The 24,354-nt window shown below is 42.4% G+C and overlaps 1 protein-coding gene and 1 long non-coding RNA gene across 4 annotated transcripts in view; one reads left to right on the top strand and one right to left on the bottom strand.

The window, feature by feature from the left end:
- The window catches only part of LOC306973255 (CMP-N-acetylneuraminate-beta-1,4-galactoside alpha-2,3-sialyltransferase-like), a 133,866-nt gene extending 126,069 nt beyond the window's left edge, over nt 1-7,797 (top strand). For all 3 annotated transcript variants that reach the window (XM_079570164.1, XM_079570163.1, XM_079570162.1), the window contains 2 exons: nt 1,467-1,613; nt 7,239-7,797. In XM_079570164.1, coding sequence (XP_079426290.1) covers nt 1,467-1,613; nt 7,239-7,328 — 237 coding nt within the window. In that variant the 3' untranslated portion in view covers nt 7,329-7,797. The remainder of the gene's footprint in view (nt 1-1,466; nt 1,614-7,238) is intronic.
- LOC306973284 overlaps nt 1-24,354 on the bottom strand; it is a 547,876-nt gene that overhangs the window by 491,993 nt on the left and 31,529 nt on the right. The window lies entirely within an intron of this gene.

Genomic DNA, 24,354 nt, shown 5'->3' with positions numbered 1-24,354 from the left:
TGAGGCCATTTCAACAGTTTGACCAGTTTATGGAATATAAAAGTTTATGCAACATTGATAATTTATGCAAAGTAACCACTTTATGGGATTTAACCAGTTAATGCATTTTAAAGCGTTTATGCAATTTACATAATGTATGCGAATTAACCCATTCATGCATTTTACCACTTTTTGCAGCTTATACAGTTTATGCAACATGACATTTTATGCATTTTACCAGTTTATGCAAAATAGATTATGCAATTTGAAGAGTTTATGCAATTTCTGCATTCGCTTCCCGCATTTCCGCAGTCAATCGCAATGGCACAGCCATTGCATTTCTAGTTTATTATGTAGTTGTTATTTCCTGGAAAACTCTGAAAACGTACTTGGCTAAATGTGATCAAATAAAATAAGCATCATCATTGAAAGCCTCATTTAAAGCGGCATTATGCAACTTTATATGGGAAAATAAGAGTTGGTATTTGTGCGTGGTTTACCTTGTAGTGACCCAGTGGCTGTACGAGTGGTCAGCATCCCGCCTTTGTCAGTGTCCTCTCCTTGTACAGCTCACTCAAAGGTCTCTGAGGTCTTCCCACAATCTTGGAGCCCATCGACACCACCCTTTTTAGTTTGTGAGGTCATGTGAATGTACCATGCAGTGGGGTGGAACGTTAAAACACTTTCAACTATTGATTTGTACACAGATTCTAGAATTTGTTGGACTGACCCCGATACTGCCGAGTCTCCTCAGAAGGTCCAGTCGCTGTGAGCATTTTTTGAACACCTCCTCAGCATTGCTTTGGAAGTTGATCTGGGCGTCTAGGATTGTGCCAAGGTACTTGAAGCCACTGGGTCACTACAAGATCAAATACACACAAATATCGACTTTTTTTTTCCGCAAAAAAAGTTGCATATTGCACCTTTAAGTTCACGACCACATGAACGGGGCCATGTTTGTCTATGTGGCAAAAACTCCATGAAGCAGTGCATGAGTAAATGTTTGAAGGCGTTTTTACTATTTTGTTGATTAAAACTTAAAACTAAATGACATTTTTCATAAACAAAACACAAAAAAAGACAAATGAAAATATGTTGTCGAAGTAGCACTGGCTTGGAACATCAAGGCTAGCTCTGTCTAATGCTACAATGTTTGTTATTAATGTTGTATTATCATATAAACAAGAGTAAACCAACATGTTGAACTATTTATTCCTACTACCACTTTTTCAACGATCCAGAGAAGTCAAAGCTTTGGCTCGGAATCCTTAAGATCTCAATTCAGAATTGGCCAAGAACATAATTAGCTTATTTGTCCACTGTATTGTTGGGTTTGGACTAAAACCATCACTTCATCTTAATTAGGAACTGGACTGAGCTTTACAAATGTTCCCGAGGGTCTTGTCCCAGTCTCTTGGAAAGGCTATTTTTGGTCTTCGCCTCCCCCTCCCAATAACAACACCGTCCCGTTTGTGTCTTTGCCGCAGAACATTCCAACGCTGGGGACGGTGGCGATCACGATGGCGCTCCACAACTGTGACGAGGTGGCGGTGGCCGGGTTCGGCTACGACATGAGCACGCCCCACGCTCCCCTGCACTACTACGAGACGGTCAAGATGTCCGCCATCAAAGAGGTGGGTCTGCGGAAGGTCCTGGGAGACTCGCCAAAAAGGGTTCTCCCTTTTCAACGTCCATGTTTCAGCTTTCGTAAATAGGGCTGGATACCATATTACCGTATATACCGTAAAAGTATTGAAAGCAGGTAGCAAAAAGAAAGAAATAAAATCTTTATTTTCAAGTTTTGATGCTGTTTGTCATCAAAAAATTAAGAGAAACAAAAGGTGACAGACAAGATGGGGGGAAAATGGACAAACATTGGGGTAAATTTGGGAAAAAACATGATTAAAGGCAAAATTGGGAAAAACTTTGGTCAAAAATTGGGGGAAATAGAATTTTTTTTTATGCATTTCGGGAAGATGTGGGAAAAAACGTGTAGAAAAATTGTGAAAATGTAGGGGAAAAAGTATTAAAAATGTGGGGGGAGGATAAGAAAAACTTGGAACGTGTTTTTTCCGCACTTTGTAGTTAAAGGGACTATAAGGAGTTTAAAAATGTTAAAATTAAGTATTTTCCTCCCCCTACATGTTCCAGCCATGTCCTAATGTGTAGAATGAGCTCAGACCTGTTCACCACAACTGCCTCTAAAATCCTGTACAGTCACTCAAAAATGTGTCACTTCGGCCCGAATTGCCGTCATGCACGAGCTTAATATAGAAGGTGCAGTTACATATATGGCCTGAGGTGGCAGTAGTGAGTATAAAATGACGAACTTGCTTCCAGCCCCTTTAAAGGAAGTTTCTTGCTTGTTTCACCTCTAACAAATGATACAAATGTAAAATAAATTAAATGTAAGGAAAAGGAATTAATTAACATTATTATTCTGTTTCATGGTTCTATATGACAAATACAGTGGGGAAAAAAAGTATTTGGTCAGTTTCACATAGACATTCTATTGGATTTTGGCCAAATACTTTTTTTTCCCCACTGTATTTTGCGATTGGTATCGAAGTATTGTTCACGTATCGGTATTGAAAACCAAGCATTGTTAAAGTATCGATATCTAAAAAAAGATGTATGGTGCCCAGCCTGTTTCGAAAATGGGTTATTGAAGTGCATCATGCTTGTTATCGCCTTTTTAAGCCAAGCTTGATTACGTCCAGAACCACACTGTATATTTAACAAACATTATCCGACGTTTAACCTTCGGCCCTGGTTTTTGGGTCAAATGTGAAACAATCAGGACTATTATTGCACATGGAAATACAAACGAGAAGCTGCGTTCGGTCCTAGCGTTAGCGGACTGTTAGCGAGCCCGTTAGCCTCTTCAATGCCTGTTCCTATAACCGTTAGCATTTAGCCTTCAAACGTCGCAAATAATGAACGATCCAGATGTTATCAGCTGTTGGCAACATATCAACCACATTTAGGCGAGGTCAAAGCCTGAAGAAAATCATGAATGAATGTACAGACAGGTTTAGATTTCGCTTGGATACGAATTAGTGTAAAAGTGTCCTAAATTGCTAAATTGTATTCCGTTAAATTTCTGCTTTGTGTGGCGTCGGGAAAACATCCATTTTACAGTCAGTGGAAACAATTGGGTGCAGTGCTTAGAAAATCAATCTGGGATCGCTCGGGTTTGAATAGTTTGGTAAACCGTAAACCACAAATCCATTCAATATTTAGTTTTGAACATTTTTTGTAAGTCTTAACCAGCTCCTTGTGTTTTTCCCAATGTTGCCGCATTGTTAATGAGCATCCATAAAAGTGCTTGTTGTTGTCGGAGAATGTTGCACCCGCCCAGTCACGATATACCTCCACGTGATTGGCTCAAACCACCGATGGTTTGGAATTTTTGTTTGTGAACTCGCAAATACTGTGAGAAGGGCCAGGACTCCCCTGAAAAAGAGATTCTTAATCTCAGTGGGACTATTCTGGTTTAATAAAGGTCAATAAATAAATAAATAAATAAATAAAATTCAGCTCACAGGCGAGGTTGCCGCATGGGCGAAGTTCAAATGCAAGAATCCAAAGCACTATGGCATCCACGATTTGCCCTGTTAATAAAGGGCTAGAGCTACAGCAGCAGCGAATACAAGAAAAGTTGATCCTGCATGAATGAAATATAAATAATGAATGGATTATACACACCCTGGCCCTTTAAGTTTGGTTACACTCCAATTAATCAGCCCTCTCATTCACTAAATCCCAGACTCTAATTGCTGTTGGAGAGTTGGGAAAAGAAACCATTTGACAAGCGTGTTCTGGCTAGGCTTCAGACTGCAGGCCCCACAAGAATAAGTGCCGATGCAAACATGTTTCTGGTCTGGATGTGGAGGGACCACTCCTGTGCAGCTGGGCCTGGGCCAAAGTCCGTCAGACCCAACACAGAGCCTTCACTACGTCATCTCTGATGTCTCTGATGGGACTGGATTCAAGGAATCATCACAGAATACTACCACTCACATCCCAAGACTCTTTAGATATACTGCACCACCACCAAGAGTACAGCAATACTTTGGATACTGTTTAATAGACACAAACTGATCATTTGATACTGATGTTTGGGATCATTTCTTTATTAGGCTATTTATAAATGTGTACATTTTTATTTACAATGCTTTCGGGCACACTGATAACTGTCTACCCGTATTTGGTTTTATGTGACAATGTCAAAGACAAGCCACATTTGAACACATTTACCTTAATGGCAATCTATTTCAAAGTGTCAGTACCTTTAATAACAATAACACCTTCAACACCAATAAATCGTCACCAAACTGAACGCTAATTTCTATCGAGTAAAACTCCAAAATTGTCATTATTTATATTCTGTGGGCTCCAATGGCCTAAAATAGTCTTAATTTGAGAATGAAAAGACAAAGAAAAAGATATCAGAATGAGTTGATCAGGATTGAATTACAAATAAGAAAGTTGAAAAGATAACTGAACTCTTGACTCTACAGCTGGCGAGTTAGATGATCAGTGAATCAGTGAAAACTAGACCCAATGGACAGTAAGGAAAACCTTTTTATTCTTGTTGTTGTACAAGCTCATCTTTACAAGTAAAATCCCGCTCTATCCCATTTCTGACCGCTGTAAAATGAAAAAACAAATGGACAAACTCCTTGGTGGCGACAGGCCGAGAGCGCCGTTTGAAAGATGGACGGGCCTCATCCCCTCCAACAGCGTGTTTACCCCGACGCCCCGTGGGACAGAAGATATCCCTGGGCTGTGGGCTCCGTAAACCATGAAGTCAGCCCGATGATAACCTCCGTCTAAACTCTGGCATGTGTTCCTGCGTCGGCCTCATCAGCGCTCTCATCAGGGCCCCATGCGGCTAATTAACGTTAATAGTTGGCGGCGTTTTGTTTAGAAGGCTCGAGCGCTGCCAGTGTACACATGCAGAAGGCCCACGTACGCTTCCATCACAACTTTGTCCTCTTCTCCTGATGAACTTCCTTTGCAATCTGGAGGAAGCTAATCAGAATGAAGTGGTTTTCCATAGACGTCCATTACGATTGGCTACCGATGCAAAGTCTCCCATTTGGCTCTTTTATACATGACGAAAGGTTTTCCTGTAAAAACAGTTCCTCTGGTTTGTCTTAGGCCTTGAGCAGCACATCCACAGCTGTTATGTAGCCATGAAATACATTTACTAAATGTGGTTTAGAGCGCCCCCATTCAGTGGAATTATCCCTGCAGTGTCTTCTGAAAGAAAGTATGTGAAATCTGCTGATCGATCAGTGCCCATAATAAACATTTATTATGAAATAGACCGTTGTATTTAGAGCTCATTGCTGTATGAAATTTGTGGCTTTGTGTAAAGTTGAAAAAATGTCTCACGCCCAGTGCCAGCCTAGCTAGTCAGACCCACGTTTTGCACAAAAGAAAGTGTGTCTGAGGAGTAAAAATATCTTAAAGTATCTTAAAGGGGGGTATTATGCAAAATTAACTTTTTCAAGCTTTACATCATGTTATTAAGTCATTCCCTCATTAAAAACATGCCTGAAGTGTTGCCTTGGCACATTCACGCATTTTTGAGTAATCTGTAAAAACTCTGATGGCGGCCATTTTAGGGATAGGTTTGCCTGAGTCCTCCTAGGAACGCCCCCACCTCCTGGAGACGCCTCCGAGCTTTCATCACCAGCCGAGTAACCAACCACTGCTCCTCAGCAGAGCCCCCTCCCCACTGATGCCACAGACAGCGTGTGGAGGGGGCGTGTCTGAAAGGGTCAGAGGTTCTTAAAGAGACAGAGGCCTATTTCGAGACATTCACTACAGCCATTTTGAGAGAGCAATTTTATACAAGGCAGTTATTCTAATTTACTGCATTTACAGACCAACAGAAGGTTTGTCATCATTGTAGTGTGATATAGACTGGTGCTATGTGACTGAAAAAAAGCATAATACCCCCTCTTTAAAGTAAATATTTTGGCTCAAGTAAAGAGTAGTGGCCCAAATATTTAACATTTACGCTAAGCGTTTTTTGTTGTTGTTGAAACCGCCCATTCCCACGAGATTCCCCAATGCAGACCTCTACTACCCACCTCCAGTCAAGACACACTCGGATGGCAAGTTTCTGATTGGAGGTCATGGCTTTGCCGAACCAGTCACAGCAAGTCACAAGAAAACGTCATTCCCTGCGGTGCCCTGTCGTAGTCTTGACCACCGTGACACTTGAAGAATTTCAGACCAAAATCAACCAGGTATAGAACCATTAAAGGGACTATAGGGAGTTTAAAAATGTTAAAATTATGTATTTTCCTCCCCCTACATGTTCCAGCCATGTCCTAATGTGTAGAATGAGCCCAGACCTGTTCACCACAACTGCCTCTAAAATCCTGCACTGTCACTCAAAAATGTGTCACTTCGGCCCGAATTGCCGTCATGCACGAGCTTAATATAGAAGGTGCAGTTACACATATGGCCTGAGGTGGCAGTAGTGAGTATAAAATGGCGAACTTGCATCTTGCCCCTTAAACTGCAGAAATGTACGCCCTCTCTGCAGTTGCTCGCTAAAAAAGCTCATTAACAGTGAGTATCATCGATTTGGATTCAGCAGGTGTTTGGTTGGTGGTTGCGCTCATTGACAGTCAGTGCGTGTTGGGCCCGCCCTGTCCAGACTACTTCCCTGTTAAATAGACAGAGGGTAGTCTGGCAAAGTCAGGCTAGCACAGCATCAAAGTCAACAAAACGGCGTAAACCTAACAAAACAATACTACTGCTTCTAACGTAGCTCCGACTGAGGGTCAGCAGCTGCTCTTCATTCACAACCATATGCTTCATTCAAAACAAGGCCTTGGTGTTCCCCCCCTCTACACCGCGGATATTCCCTGTCAGCTGGGCTCCGTTTAATATAAATTTAGTATTGTTTCCGTGCGGTCCAACAACAGTGACCCGGTCCCCTCAGAGGTGTGACCCAGACTGTGCCGGAAATAGGCCCAGGATAGGCCCAGGTGCAGGACCAAGCCTTAGCCCCCACAGTCCACTCCTCCGCGCCGCAGCCCTGGGTTAAGTTACAGGTCTTGGACTGGATCCACAAAGACTCCCATGTGGCGCGGAAAGTTCTGCAGGACAACATAAAACTCTCAGTCCTGTTCTGAGGTCCAAAAGCTGTCGATCCTTTTCTAATCGTTTATTTTTTGCGACTCTGGCATGACACTAATTCCTTGTTGTTTTTTGTTTTTTTGTCCCGACAGTCCTGGACACACAACATATCGAAGGAGAAAGAGTTCCTCCGCAAACTGGTGAAGGCCAACGTCATCGCAGACCTGACCAGGGGCATCTGACGCCGCCGCTCGGAGCTTAACCCCCCCCTCCCACAAAAACAAAAAACGGACAAGCCCCCACACGGCACGCTGGGAAACGTAGTAGGCGGGCGGGGGGGGGTACCGGGAGGAGGACGCGACCCTCCCACACAACCCCCCATCTCACTGCCGGGAAAAAATATCATAGGAGATTATGACGAAAAACGTACTGGTGCCTTCACAACCAAAGACTCCGGCGCGGGGGGGGAGATCATTGGAACATAGGAGGGGTCGTTACGGTCCATATTTAACTCGAGAAGAGGATGAAGCCACGACTCGCGCAAAAAAAGGATTGGACAGTGGAAGAGAAAGGACGGAGAAAGGACGGCTGGCGGGTTATGGCTGGAGTATTCGCAGTGCCAATCGTACCTCGTACAAAGGAGGGGGCTCGGTCCTCTCTTTTGGCTGCCTGAATGTATTCCTCAAGTGTAAATATCAAAGATTTTTACTGTGCTTTTCGGGACAGGCTGCAGCAGAATCATCACCCACCCCCCCCTTCCCAGACAAAACACAAACAAAACAAAACAAAAAAACACCTGCCGATCATTAAGCGCTGCCCGGTCAAAAAAGGGGAGACGCCTTTTGGTTCTGGAAGTCAAAGTCTCGTGAAGTTTTCCCATAGACTTTATTTTTTTTTCAAAATTCAAGAGATTCGCGGTCAGTAGAATCCCGCTATATCTCGATGCTGTTTAATAATCTGTTTGCTTTCTCTAAAAAAGGCTTATGGGGAAAAGGAATAGGACTTTAGCGGTAGCTTTCCAAAGGTAAGCGCCTCCCATTGGATGATTATTACGTGTTTTGGCAACGTCGCGTGTCCAAAGGGAGCAAAAATTTCCGTCCAAAATTGTTGACATTTTTTCACCAAGATCTGGTATCGATGATGGGAAGAAAGAGAACACTTCACAAAGTCTTCTCCAGAACATCCCAAAGATTCTCCATAGGGTTAAAGTTTGTCCAGTCTGTCCGCGAATACGACTTCGCACGCTCCCAGACCGATCTTTCACAATTCGATCGAAGAAATTTCAGTGGAAATCAAGTTCTAGTTCGCTAAATGTTCGGCAAAATAAATGGAACCCTTCGATCCATAAATTCTACCCTATGATTTCTTTCGTTATCACCTCAGAATACGCCAGCGCCTTTCAGGGAAGAGATCAATCCGCTGATGGAATAAGCTGGTAGTTCGGTAAACGTAAGCAGTTCCTTTGGGTACGTAAAGTTGCTTGAACATTCCGTAATCATCAAAAATTGGAGGCTCTTGCTTGTTGGCTTCATTGTTTGTTTGTTTGTTTTTTTTGCCCCGGCAGCGGACATTCGTGAAGTTTCCCCGTAGACTTTGTATCGTCTTATCAGGGTTCTGCTTCAAAAACTGACACCGAAGCGAAAATAGGTCATATCAGAACTTATCGGGCTGTTACTCTGGAAAATGAAATGCGTTCGCCAAAATGCACACTTTTGTTTTGTATGCGTGTGATTGTGTTACGAAAGCAACATCTGAGTCAACGAAACTTTGTGTGTGGGGGGGGGGGGGGGGAGTCTAAACGGAACTTTACATTGTACATATCATATCAATTACGAAGATAGTTGTTTAAGGGCTACTTGAACTTTTAAGACGTGAATCACTGTCTGTCGTTCGAAACCGTTCGCCATCAGCAGGGCCGTTTCCAGCACCGTGCGGCCCTATGCAAAAAGGTTGAGGGACCCCCTATTTGCCACCCTATATATGGAACACTATGCTGTACATGTAATCTTTACGTCGTCGAATATAAGAGCTGCATAATAATTCAATACCTTTCAAATGAAGCTGGACAGTCTTTGGAGGATGGAGGATGAGGGCCTTGCTATCGCTAAAAACGGCTCTGGTCCTTAGTATAATTTACATTGGAATAAATTGAGACTTTGAAATATAAAATATCTTAGTTGCTTTATTGTATTTGTATAATTGTTGTATTTATTTTTATTTGCCTGGCATTTTGATGAGTAGGATGCGCTGTGGCTAACTTCCTGTTGTCCACGGTAGGATAAAGTTCACTTCCTGTCTACATTTAAAACGGAAATAGGAATTAAAAAACATGAAAAATAAAAAGAAACATCAAGCTGAGTGTATCGCATAAAACGTTGTTCAGATTATTTTTATTTTTTTTGTTTACATTTGTTAGCGTCAAATTACAGTTAGCCATTAGCTTCGAGGCTAAAACACTGACAAACACGGAATTCTCCTCCAGTTAAGAATTTACATCCTGAGTAACGAGGCCGTGGGAACCCAGGGTGCTGAGGGCGCTGCAGCACCCCCCCTGGTGGATAGTTTGTGAACTGCAGGCAATATTAACCCCTTAACTCCCAACCTTGAGCCGAGCACATTTTCTCCAGCTTTACCCCCAGTCCAAAAGCTTCTGGAAAAAAAGGTGTGAAAATAGCAACAAAACTGAGGCGAAAACAAGGATGAAAATGTGAAAAAAGTGAGAAAACATTGACGGAAAAAGTGACAAAAAATGTATAAAAAATGACAAAAAATGACAAAAAAATTGACAAAAAAGTGAGAAAAATCTGACGAAAAATGTAGAAAAACTGGACGAAAAAGTGATAAGAATTCAAAAAAAAAATGTGAATAATTTGGCGAATAATTTGGCGAATAATTTGACAAAAAAGTGACAAAAAATTTACAAAAAATGGACACAAATTTGACAAAATAGTGAGAAAATTTTGACGAAAAATTGAGGAAAAAATGGACGAAAAAGTGATAAGAATCTGACCAAAAAATGCGAATAATTTGACGAAAAAATTTAGTTTTGTAGGTCTTTCAAATGAGGTGTTCCACTGGCCTACAGGATTTGGGTAAAGCTGAACTGGAGAAAATGCTCTCGGTTCAGGCGGGAGTTAAGAGGTTAATAAATAGGATTTATGCACGGAAAAAGTATTTTGGGGGTAAATTTTGTCCCTCAGCGCCCCTGAACTAAAATATCTTCCCACGGCTCTGCTGAGTAATATTTTTGTTTTGTTTTTTACATGTTGTCTTTCTACAACAGCTGCTTGTTTAGTGCCGTGTACAGTGAACTTCAACAGGCACGGCTAATTCTTCATAGGAAAAAAACAAACACTGACAGTTAGCGTAGGAAGCTAGCATCATGTTGCTATTCAAACACAGAGCCTCTTCTCGAACAAAGAAACCTTCTCTGTTACTGACTGCCTTTGCTATTATGGTAAATGCCCTTTCGAAACAAAAATGCAAGTATATGTATTAAAAGGTATTGATCGTCTATGCATTTAAGTTTGGAGAAACAGACAGAAGCAGCGACACAAGGCCTAAACTAAGTGCTGTACATGGAGCCAGCGATATATATCAAATACTTCAAACTGCTCAATTATATGAACCGCTTTGTACATTGTATACGAGTACGTCCGTGTAAATATGTTACTGTGGCCTTGCTAGCGGCTGTTGTTAGCTCCTGGCTGCTTTCTCCAAACTGGTAGCAATCATTAGTTTGGTTTTACCGGATCTTTTTTCAAAAACGTTGAGTTATATGTTGCTTTTGACACCCTTTTTTCTTTTGTCTGATCTGTTCAAGTGTGCATTTTGGCTTTAAATTGACAAAAAAAAACGTTTTATTTTCCCTTAGCTTTGACGCTAACAGTATTTAAAAAACGCTAAAGTATGTATTGTATTTATAACATTTGGGTTACTTTAAATTATTCGAGGTTTTTTTTTTTGTTTTGTTTGTCAAATTCGTGGTCAGCCTGTCTTCCCTATCATCACGGTACTGTCTCGGTCGTTTCATATCTCTCCCTTTTTTTGCTGCAGATTTCCAGATATCAAGCGAGGAAGAAAAACAACACAGAAAAAAAAGAAAAACTCAGATTGTAGATTATATAAATAAGAATATTTTTGTTCTTAGTTTGACTTTTAATTATTTATTTTGCTACGGAACTCGAGCATCAGTTTTGTTTTTTTGTTTTTTTCTCTTCGGTCTCAGGCAGACCCTCTACACGCCACGCCTTTGTGTTGTACTGGACGCGTCGTGCTTCCGCTCTGAGCGCATGGTCCTCTGTGTCGTGTCGAAAGTGTTCACGGAATCATTTCTTTTTTTCTTTTTTTTGAATTTTCGCTTTAAGTGCTCCACGTTGTTTGTAAAGTCCGTCTCTGTGTGGGGTGTTGAGGATGATTTTGGATGTCAGACGTGCAGCTGGGGGTAAACTTCTCCGATGTTTTGCCGGTGCTTTGAGGTTCGGTTTTGCACTTTTTTTCAATCGTGTTTCACAGGGCTCAGTATTTAGCGGCGACTATCGCTTTTTGTCTAGAATCATACTGTTTGTTTGTTGATGTTTGTAAGAATGCTGTGCAAAATCTGTTGCTGCGTTGATTCCGTATCTCTTCTGTTGTTGAGTTTCAAAATCATATCACCGGGGAATTGGGGTTAAGAGTGTTCTCAACACACGATATCCGAGCTACTTCCGGGTCCGAACTGACAAACACGGCAAAAAGAGCAACATTATCATATTATCCTTGTGAACTGACAACCAATAAAAGGCCAAAAACTGTTTTTCACTTATTTATTTTAATGATTGTGAATTATATTAATATATCTTTATATTAAAAATGGAAAAAATAGTGAATGCAAAAATTATAATTCGCTGATTGTAAAGGTAATATTTCTGTGCGATCGGACTTAACCACCACAGGAACTGGGCACGTTTTCTCCAGTGGGGATGTGACCCAAAAAAGCAATGAAAAAGGTGACAAAAAAGCCACAAAAAGCAACAAAACCTCAACAAAAAAGTGGCAAAATTGAGAAAGACTGTGAAAAAAGGAACGGCAATAACACAAGGAAAAGATCTGTTTTGTAGGTCTCGGCTTTCAAATGAGGCGTTTAAATTTGTCTAGTCTGTAAGCTCCTGTCGAGAAGCTTTCAGATTTGGGTAAAGCTGAACTGGAGAAAATGCACGGTGGTAAGGCGGGTGGTAAGAGTTTAAAGAGAGCCTTGTACAAAGCTCTCTGGTAGGTTTAAGTCCCATTATAATGATTGGCTCTGTGCACAGAATGCTTTTGGCTAACTTCCTGTTGGCCAGTGTCGGGTAAAGACTACTTCCTGTCAACCTATTGATGTAACTTAAAAATAAAATAACGATTTAAAAAACCCAAGAAAAGCTAAACAACCTTCAAGCCAAGTGTGTTGCATAAATATTTGTTCAGATGGTGATATTTTACCATTTGAAATCATCAAGTTAGCGTTAGCTGTTAGCTTCAAGGCTAAAACACAGTCTCCTCCAGTGAAGTATTTACATCCTGAAAAAAGTTTTTATTGTTCAATATTTATGTATTTCATTAATTTATTTTACTGCTAACTCTTCATAGGAATAAAACAAATAGGGAACAGTCGTTACCCAAAGAAGTTAGCATCATGTCGTTGTGCAATGACTATGACTACTTGCCCCAGGACGGGTATTGCTCGCACCACGTTACTCTCTTATTGAGGCCAAAAGATAGACTGGAAAAAGCTTACTTTGCATTAAATCTATAAACACAACATGTAGCATATCCACAAGAGGGACAATGTGGCACCAGTAATGAGGAAGAGTTCGCCCCAAGTCTCTTTAGTTCAGGTGCCCCCTACCCTAAAGCCCGCCCATTCACTGGAGTACTGCCACGCGATTGGTCCAAACCACCGGTCAATTCAAGACGCATCAGTACGACCCTTTCAAGATGGGGGGTTTGTATGAAATCTGGTGACAATCCATCTTTCCGCGCAAGAATTGACAAATTATACAAAGGACCCTATTCGGAAAGCAAGAGACCAAACTATACTTTGCAATACCAAAAAAACTCACCATCTTGGAACTTCTGGAACAACCGCAATACTCTACATGTTATGACCACTTTGGCAACCCAGTGGTCAGCATTAAAGCGACACATCGAATAATTTGCTGTAGGTTTTCTAATGCTCTTTTCTACCATTCAGAAACATGTAGCCTGTGTTTTTCTGTTGAGGTTTCGTGACTAGCTGGCGGTAGTACAGATACTGATTGATTGATACTCACTTGGAGTATTATTTCACGACGCTCTCCCAGTTTGACGGTTAATCCTGTTTAATTTCTTCTTCTACGGTTCCAGCTTCAATATGCACTTCCTGGATGCATTCACATCATTGATAAAACCCCAAACTGTCCTCCACATTTTAAAAAACCCATAATCCAACATTATTTCGCTAATGATATCGCCGATCAGCTCATAGTGTGCTGATCAGGCCGCGCTGAAGCTGAAACCACGCCGTAAATCGAAACTGAAACTTTATTTTCTGTTATTCCTACAGCTGCCAGCAGGAGGAGCTCCAGTCAAAGTCTTCTCCAGCTCTAGCGCGTGTATTTCAAATTCAATTTTTAGTTCTTGCAGACATGATTTCAAATGATAAAACGTAGAATAATGCCTTTAAGTCTGTTTTTAAGCCCCATATGCAGGATACGTCCACTTTCAGTAAATGCACTGTCGTATTTGTTGTAAGAACACTTAAGTATTCAAAGTAGAAACCACAAAACAGCTTTATTAACTAAAATTTTCACTACCCATTTCTGTTTTTCGTTCGATCGCCATTGATCTGTTGGTTGACGTTTTCAAACCCGAGTACTTGCATCGAAGTAGCATTGACCAAAGCACGGGCAGACGTCGCAGAAGTTTCTCCCACCTGCTCCTGAATGACTTTTTGTTTCACCTCAGTCCGTCTCCGATGATTGTGACATGACGGCACTGTGCTGAACCGATTGTTCTACGTGTTTCTCTGTGTGCAGACGGAGACGCGCCTCTCTGCTCTCGTTTAGCTTTTGTTTTTCAGTTAAAGGATGAATGCTGGAGAGACTGGTGTGGACTGATGTGGCCCAAATCCTGTCTTCTATAATAACCTTTAAATAAAAAAAGCATTATCCAACCATTTCTGCAACTCAATAAAGGCATTTGTATCGGACGATGTGTGTGTTTGTCTCCTCTCCTTTCACCTGGAACGCTGACCTTTTATTTTAAATTATGTACAATTTGAGATGGAAGGATGGAAGTTTAAGGACTTGGCGGCTGAAGAGAAGGCACGGCGGGTTTATTTGTAGAGCACAGGGCAAATCAAAGACATAACGTTACAAGAAGGTAGATAATGTCAATCCATAAAACATCAATACGACCATTAAGTAACTCTTCTTGCACCAGCCCTTCTCTCAACAACAACCTTTCTGCTCATTTTCAACAACCTTTGCTTTATTATAGGTTTTCAGAGGCGGGTAGAACTAGTAGATTTCATTGATCAGAAAGTGTCACGGTGTAGCTTTTTGGAACAGTTGTGCTACAGTCGCAGATTTCTTGGAGCAGCTGAATTGATGAAAGTTTGCTAAGCGCCCTGTTTGTGACCAAAAAGGAAACACGAGGTTTATTACGACGACCACCGCTGATGCTCTCAGAGTCAGAATCAGAATCAGAATAGTGTTTATTGCCATGGTTTGAGAACAGGTTCACAAACTATGAATTTTTCTCGGTACATTTTTCTCGCGCAACATAAAATGTATAACACAGAATTAAAATTAAAATAAGCTATAAAAACTAAAGCTATAAGTGCATGCATCAAGATTAAAAAAAAAAAAACAATTGACCTTCATCAGGAGGTAAACGCAGCACTGTGGCACAGCCTTTTCTCACTTCTTTAGTGTAACAAATGCAGCTGCTTGTATCCATGCATGTGCTCATTGAGCAACAGTGCTGAACGCTTTGGATGGAGATGAAAGTGTGAGAGCGCCCTTAAAGGAGATCGAGCGAAGGGAATGCAGCAAGCCATCCATCCATCCATTTTCTTCCGCTTTATCCGGGGCCGGGTCGCGGGGGCAGCAGTCTCAGCAGAGATGCCCAAACTTCCCGATCCACACACACTTCCTCCAGCTGTTCTGGGGGGACCCCGAGGCGACACCAGGCCAGCTCGGAGACATAGTCCCACCAGCGTGTCCTGGGTCTTCCACGAGGCCTTGTCCCACTAGGACATGCCTGGAACACCTCCCGCGGGAGGCGACCAGGAGGCATCCGGAACAGATGCCCGAGCCACCTCAGCTGCTCCTTTCGACGTGAAGGAGCAGCGACTCTACTCCGAGCTCCTCTCGGGTAACTGAGCTCCTCACCCCCAGCCACCCTGCGAAGGAAACTCATTTCGGCCGCTTGTATTCGCGATCTTGTCCTTTCGGTCATGACCCAAATCTCATGACCATAGGTGAGGGCGGGAACGTAGATCAATCGGTAAATCGAGAGCTTTGCCCCGACTCAGCTCCCTCTTCACCACGACAGACCGATACAGCGACCGCATCACTGCTGACGCCGCACGGATCCGTCTGTCGATCTCACGCTCCATCCGTCCCTCACTCGTGAACAAGACCCCGAGATACTTGAACTCCTCCACTTGAGGTAAGGACTCCCCACCGACCTGTAGAGGGGAAGCACCTTTTTCCGGTGGAGAACCATGGCCTCAGATTTGGAGGTGCTGATCCCCATCCCGGCCGCTACACACTCGGCTGCAAACCGCCCCAGAGCAGCTGAAGGTCCTGGTTTGTTGAAGCCAACAGAACTAACAGGACACCCTCCGGCCCCTGGCTGCACCTACAAATTCTGTCCATAAAGGTAATGAACAGAACCGGTGACAAAGGGCAGCCCTGGCGGAGACCAACACGCACCGGGAACAGGTCTGACTTACTGCCGGCAATGCGAACCAGGCTCCTGCTGTGGTCATACAGGGAACATACATACAGAATGCAGCAAGCGCTCGCTGAAATCAACGCTGCTTCTAGAACAGGGATGTCAAACATGCGGCCCGGGATGATTTAATCCGGCCCCTGCCCTGTAGAGCATCAATTCCAGAGTATGTAGGAAAAAAGTAAGTCTCAGCCCATTCCTGTGCGGAGTTATGGATTTTTATAGAATAACCAGAATGCTCATTCTAGCCACTAGGGGGCATGTCCAGCAGAGGGCACCGACATAACAAGAGCTCAGGATATGAACAACACATTATATAGCCACGTGGTAAATGGACAGTCTACCCCAGGGCGGCTGTGGCTATGTAGTACTTTGAGGAACTTGTGACACAGGCTTGTAAAGTGCAATACAAGTGTAAGCTGTTGTTTTTAATGAAGCTACAGTCAAGTGGGGGCTTTGAGCAAATCACAGCTTATTACAATTCATTTATTGGAAAAATGTTCTCTATTATATGCAGCCCACGACCCGAGTGGAGCTGAATTTCTGTTCTAGAACGTGCCTTCGCCGACCCACTTTTTTTGCCTTAGCGACACCCTCAGGCGACCGGCGAAAGCATTAGCGCAAAGTTGTATTTGTGCAAGATCAAACCCTCACTTTGACCAAGACTGTCCTTGCGCCAGGCACGAGATCTGGCCCTTGTGTCTCTTGGATTGTCGTCTGCGTCGTTCTCGTCCACTTCCTCAAACTGATCTGACTCATGATTCTGTCCCATCGAGTCTTCGTTTAGGCTCTTCTGCCGTGGATGCTTTGGTTCTTCCTGGATGTCGTTCAGTGGTGTGACGCTCTTCCCCTGTTCGCTGTGGAGAGGAGTGCAGAGGCCTGACGTGTGGACTATTTTTCACCGCTCACCGCTGCTCCTGCCCTGGCTCCTACTGCTCCACCTCCTATGGTCTTCCATAATTAGAAAGTCTACATGATGAGAAGCACTGTCATGGCAGACCGCAGTTGGCACTTCTATGATGGAAATTTCTGTCCAAGGCAGTCAAAGAGAACTGTGACTGAAATCTCCAGATCTTTGTGTCGTCGAGTGTGGATTAAAACCAATGAAACTTCCGTGACACTTCAAAAGAGCGTTGTGTCTTTAAGCAGATTTCTCAGTCCATATAACCGTAGAAACTAACACAAGGCTGTGAAGAATCAGGATGTTTTGGGAAAGTTATGAAATAGACGATGAAGGAGAGGGAGGTTGGACACCAGCTCCAGAGACGTGGTAGGAGATGGACCGGACACGTCTGAAAACACGGATATCTTCAATTAGTTGATTTACTTTGTGCTTCTGCCGCGGTCGGACTCCAGGGAGTGCTCTGCTTTCTGCGACAGGACCTTCTGAACTTCTAACGGCTCCGTTTCCTCGTGGGTCTTAGCCCATATCCGAGCGGGAGCCCCAGCTGTGAGGAGAGGAGCTGGGTGTGAGGTGACGGGACGGCTCCCAGAGGAGCTCCAGACGGCTTCAGACGGGCCCATCCCGCGGCTGACGCTCTAACACCCAAGAAACACCTCATTACTGAGTCAAGTCTGATGACTTTAAATTAAATGTCATCAATGAGGAACACATTTCTGCTTACAAACTCATCCCCATTCTCAAACCTGGCTTAAGTCAAGAGACTGCAGGCGAAAAAGGAAATTCAGAGATTCCTATATGAAACATTTGTCATCGATTACTGACATAAATGAGGGAAAGTGTACTGGAAGCATTTTCCCCATGCTGAAATACAAAACACTTTCCATGGACCACTTTCCAACACAATCGACCCATTTCTCGCAAATATTGTTCACAAATCTGCCTAAATTTGTTTTTTTTTAGATTTAGGCCTCCCGACCCCCCCCAATTAATTAAACTGAACATGTCAGAGAGTCCTTTTATTGTAGACTGCATAAGGCACCTGTGCAGTGTTCATGTTTTTGATCAGCATCTGGATACGCCACATGTGAGGGGGATGGAGAAGAAGAAGAACTTTATTTATAAAGCGCCTTTAACAGACATACCGTAAATTCTCTAATACTGGCCTGTTTTCCATTAGCGGCCGGGTCTCTAACAGAGGCCGGGTTCGCGGCTGGCGGAGGCAAATTAAAGCCGATCTCTAAAACAGGCCGGGGCTTTTATTAGAAACTGGCAGTAGAAATATTCCCCATGTTCGGAATTTGTCTCATATTCGTGTAAGTGAAAACTCACGTGCAGGAAGTAAACAAACGGGAACCCGGGCCGATGGGGGACGCTGCGGAGGAGCTGATCCGAGCGTAACTTTGACACAGATTTAGCCACTTTTCAAACCTCCTGTGACGATATTTGGAAACAGGGCAATGTTGTGTGACCCTCCAGGGTTTTAATAAAGTCTCCATCGCGTCTTCAAAGCACGTCCAGCTGCTCCGTGTGCAGGTCAGTCCCACGCCTCAAAATAACTCCTCCCATCAGCGCGAGCGTCTCGTCTTCTCTCGGGTCAGTCTCATGATCGATCACAAACACAAACGCTCCGTCTAAACTCGCCTTTTACACAAGATAACAACAAATAATCCGGTCTGCGGTAAAAACGAAACAGAAACCTGCAGTGACATTGATGTCAAAGCTCCGCTAACAGCAACGAAACACTTCCTGTTGTCCCGACAAAATAAAAGGCGTCAATGTTCCAGCCGCTGGGAGAGGGTTTGAAATGTTAATTAATAAATGAACCTAATATTTTAGGTGCAAATGGACACAAATCTCATTTTTCTTCAATTTCCTGGTCGTCCGTTTTGCTCAAATAGAAATAAAGGCCTGTCTCTAATTGTGGCCTGGTTCCAATAAAGGCCTGGTCCTAGATGCCCTTGAGTAAATAAAGGCCCCGGCCTATATTAGAGCATTTACGGTAGTCACAAAGCGCTTTACATGAGACAGTTGTACATTCATTTGGACATATTTGTGATTGATATTTGAAAGAAATGACTGCATTGTGTGGATGGAAAAGTCACACCATGAAATGTTAGAGCAAAAGCAAAAATATTATGTTTGCATTTTTGTTCAGTGTAAAAAAATAATAATAATTTAATAAGCTGACATAAAAATGGCCAAAAGAAAATAAATAATGGATAGAATCAGATTTAAATGTATGTTTTATTTTGTTGATGTGTTTGTTAGAAACACATCCGGCCTCTGTCAAATAGATATCTCGCTATTTGTTTTTTTTGTTTTTTTTGCTTTTATTGCTGCAATGTTTGGGTCACTTTGACCTTCATCAGGCTGGAAGCCAACCAGCCCATTTCTCTAAAACACTGGCACATCCTTAAGACTAATCCAGAGTTGTGTTTAAGCTCCTCACACACAGGAGGACCTGTTGTGTGGCTGTTGTGAACAGTGTCTCACAATACTACAAAAACTTTGACCCATCAGCATTATTATGCAACCTTTTCTGCCACAAAAAAAAAGTTGACATTCGTGTGTGTTTGACCTTGTAGTGATTCAGCGGCTGCATGAGTGGTCAGCATGGCACCTTTACTTTCAGTCACGGTGGTCTCTACAACGCTCCAGGATCAATTGTTTTGTAGGTTTTCAGGTGGTCAGCAAAGAAAACCTACAAACACTTGATCTCGGAGTGTCCTGGAGACCACTGTGATGGAAAGTAACGGCGCCATGCTGACCCCCCACACAGCCACTGAGTCACTACAAGGTCAAATACACACAAAAAAATCACATAAAAAGTTGCACAGTGCAGCTTTAAAACAACGCAATACACTCAGTATTGCGTCCATTTGCGACGTATTCTAACCAACTAACCAACCAGTCATGTTTTCATTATTTCTGACATCTAGACGTGTCTAATAATATGCATAATTATTGTGATGATTATGGATTTCAAATGTTGAATTATATGTGCTTTAAAGGCATGATGTTTCAGGTTGTTGGTGTTCTGATTAGGCACTACTGCAAAAAGTAAATATCAAGCATTGGCTTAAATGACTTGAATTGAGGAAATGTATCTTGTTTTTGTCGGTTTTCACTCATTTAGACACTTTTCCTGATCGGACCTAGTTTACTTTGCTTGTTTGAGGACATTTCAGACCAGTTCTAAGGGAAATCTCGCTTGAAATAAGAAAGTAAAATTGACAATGACATAAGACCAGGGGTGGACTGGGACTGAAAAACAGCCCTGGACTCTGACCAGCCTGGCCCAAATTAGCGTAAATGTGACACTTCCACAAATACATATTTTAACCTCTTACCACCCGCCTAAACATTAACGAGTGCATTTCCCCCAGTTCGGCTTTTTATCATTATGTTTTTGATCGGTATCATCAGCAAAAAGAACGGGAAAGGTGGTCGTAGAAACAGAAGCAAAATCATTCATATAAATAATAAATAATATTGGTCCCAAAATTGAACCTTGTGGTACACCATACTCCACGGAATTCCTTTTAGATTCATGTTTTTTTTATACTGGGCTTTACCCAAATCTAAAAGCTTCTCGACTGGAGATCAACAATGTAACGCCTCATTTGAAAGCTAAGACTTACAAAAGTGACGGAAACTTTTCGTCACGTCGCCACATTTTTGTCATATTTTTGTTGTTTTTTCAGCAATTTTTTCTATCATTTTTTGTTGTGTTTTTCTCATGTTTTTGTTGACTTTTCATCCCCTTTTTCTCGCTATTTTGATGCTTTTCTTTTTAGCTTTTAGATCTGGGTAAAGCTCGGTTGAGGCGGGACTGGTGGCCCTTCTGTGCTCTTCCAGAATGGACATATGGCCAGTCCGCCCCTGGATAAGACCAATTTTCTTACCCCATTGGCAGAAGAAAATTAACTGAAATAAGGACGAAATGTATCAAAACGAGTCAGAAACATCTCAGAACAAGTGAAATAATCTAGGACAAATGCCCAAGAACTTCTTAACTAGTCAAAACAACTAAAATTTGGATTATTATGCTCAAATTGAGATGTTTATACTGATCTAGTTAAATACTTTTTGCAGTGTGGATGCTGCTTATTGGTGGAAGTCCCTGAGCTTATAAATGACCAAGAGGAAGGAGCCGTTTTCAAGCCTGATGAAGGTCAGAGTGAAGGGTCAAAGTTAAGTGTCCTCCTCTCTCGTGTGCAGAGCCTCTACTTATCAATTTGATATATTAGTTACAAAGATCTGCTTAAAGGAATTTTGAGCTGAGTGGAATGAAAACCTCATTTGGACAAAACGGGCCGACATCAAAAGGTAAGTTTGGTGTATTTTTACGTTACGTTAAACAAAACGAGCCACAAATCTCTCATTTCTTCTGTTAGGAATAGCTCTGTTTCTGCTTTTGTCAGTGAACGCGGGGCCGGGGCACCTGCCGGGATCAGGCCAGACTTCAGCCTGACTCCCAGTGCAGCCGCCACATCAATGACCCGTCTGTAATGGAGCCACTTCACGTTTCGCAAACTGATCCGCCCGACGACTCTCCCCTTTCAACCACATCAACTGTATGAAAGACAGGGCTTGGAAATACCTTAAAGCGCCGTATAGGTTACATTGAATGAATGCAAAGACATCAAAGCAGGGACTATGTAAATGTTTAACTCCGAAAGTCCATTAATGAGGCGGAGCCTTGGATCTACAGAAACCATTCACTTTTCTCAGAAAACAGATCAAATCCCCCAGATAATGGCTGTTGTTGTGATTGTTGTAAATTTGTGACTTATATGTATATACTATATAGGCCCCAGAGCCAGTTTGACCACACTGCTGTGAGTACTGACAGATTGTACAGAGGGCCATGTGTGTCCAAATGAATTTAAAAAAGTGTGCATTTGCATACTTTCACTTCCTGGTTTTAAAGTGATCACCCCGATAAGCTCCTCCCACTCACTGTTTCAATAAAAAGGTTAAAAAAACAGGAATAATAAAAATTGTGCCAATAATTCATTACATTTTTTAAGTAGAAGCTCCGTTGATTTGAATGGGATTTCCCAACGTTCTACCGGTCATTATTTTCTGATAAAGGAACTCTGAAAAAAATAATGACCGCTACCAATGGCAACGGAGTTCGTGCTTTCATATCACTCTGCGGCAAGTCCCTTTAAGTTGAATTACAGAAATAAATGAACTTTTTTACGATATTGTAATGTTCAGAGTTTCCCCTGTAGAGACATAGACATAAACGTTCTAAAAAAAAACAAGAAAAAGTCCCCCATTCACCTGTAACGTGTTGCTTTAAAGGCTGCATTATACTTTTTGCGTGAAAAAATATTATATTTGTGCATATTTGAAAAATATTATATTTGTGCGTTTTGTAGGTTTTCTGGTGAGAGGCTCCGTCTGTAGTGAAAACCTTCCAAATAATTGATCCTGGAGCGTCATAGAGGCCACTGTGATGGAAAGAAAAGACGCCATGCTGACCACTCATACAGCTGCTGGGTCAAATACGCACTAATATCATTTTTTTTAACACAAAAAGTTGCATAATGCAGCTTTAACCCCTTAACTCCCACCTGAACCAAGCACATTTTCTCCAGTTTGGCTTTACCCCAATCCAAAAGCTTCTGGGGAAAAAAGGTGTGAAAATAGCGACAGAACTGAGACGAAAACAATGATGAAGATGTGACAAAAAAGGGAGAAAACTTTGACAAAAAAGTGATGAAAAAATGACTAAAAATGACAAAAATATGACAAAAAAAATGACATAAAAATGACAAAAAAGTTGCAAAAATGAGTTGAATACCCGCAAAAAAAAGATGGAAAAAAATCTGATGAAGTGAGGAAAAAGATCCATTTAGATGAGTTTTGTAGATCTTAGCTTTCAAATGAGGCGTTGCACTGGCCTACAGGATTTGGGTAAAGCTGAACTGGAGAAAATGCTCTCGGTTCAGGCGGGAGTTAAGAGGTTATTATACCATGGTCTGGGTGAATACTGGATTCTGATTGGCTGGTGCATTATTTTGGTATAACCGCACACGTAGTCCGGTAGTTAAATCACTGGGATATCACTCCGCTGTGGGCGTCGCCATAGCAACGCATGACACAGCTGAACCAGATAAAGGCGTAATTAGTGACTGACAGGAACGTATGAGATGGATTTTGTTTAATTTCAACGTTTTTGGCCAAAACAAAGCGTTTGATAAATGTTTGTAGAGGAGAGTGAGCAGCTAGGTTAGCTACTGTTAATAACATATGAGCTTTACATTTCTATTGAAAACGGTTAAGGCTATTCATAATTTTCAGGCGTACATAAAATGATCCTGCATTTAAGCATATTTGGCAGATTAGTAAAGTCAAACAAAAAAGTTTGAGTTGGGGGGGCCCAGGTGTGAGCGACTCCACCGCAGCTGTTTCCATAAACAGTTGAGCTGGTTGAGCTAGCTAGCTTTAGCTTCAGGTTAAACAGCGTAAAAGTGAAATAACTCCTGCCCACGAGTGCCGCATATCGGTGTTTACTTCCAGGGAAAAGTGTTTCCGGGTTAGTCCTGTTGTGTTGTGATTCTGTGTTTATGTTGTTTCCTTGCGTCTGACTGAGATCCTTAAGCTGCGGAGAATGACTCGCTCTGAGACGAGCCTTCAGTGACCGGCTAATAACCAACATAAAATAGTCCCGTAGTCTGGCAGATTTAGTGACTTTAGTAAATGAAACAAATACTTATTATAAATGTTACGTTTGTGGGACCCTGGTATAAGCGGATTAAACAACGAGGAGCCGCATTAGACGCTTATAATGCATGAGTAACACCACTCCGCTGCACGTCGTGGTGTTCTTGACTCCGCGTCGTGCATTATAACCGTCGAATGCACGGCTCCTCGTTATTTAATCCTTACATGTTACTTTCTCTCCCATGGAGCGGTAACTAAATGTATAAAAAGCCCCTAAGCCGTGAGCGGACATCGACCCATCTGAAATTCCGCACATGACTCTCCCTCTCTGTGGTTTGCAGCCCCGTCAAAACATGACAATATGTGCTCCGTCCTGCCATCTTTGACCAATTCCTGCCTCCGTCTGAAAAAAAACATCTCTGTATCAAAGCCAGACGGCGCTAAACCAACAGCTCCCACACGGTCTCTTCTTTGAGGATTGTGTTCCTTTTTTTTTTCTTTTCCTCCAGCAATTTGTTGACAGTAAGTGGACACTGCGGGCCGCGGGGCACAGGTATGTGAGGGAGGAGCAGGACAAGAGTGGACACTGAATGTAGGACAGTGAGTGGAGAGCAGGAGGCGGGGCTAAGATGTTTTGTTTTTTTTGCAATGGAATTGGGCAGTTCATTCTCTCCGTCTCCAGAGCCCGGTGTAGAGGGGGCGGGGCCTGGGCCTGTCATTGGGAATCA

Source organism: Gobius niger, assembly GCF_951799975.1.
Source record: "Gobius niger genome assembly, chromosome: 13".
Taxonomy (NCBI): domain Eukaryota; kingdom Metazoa; phylum Chordata; class Actinopteri; order Gobiiformes; family Gobiidae; genus Gobius; species Gobius niger.
This window is presented reverse-complemented; position numbering and strand designations above follow the sequence as displayed.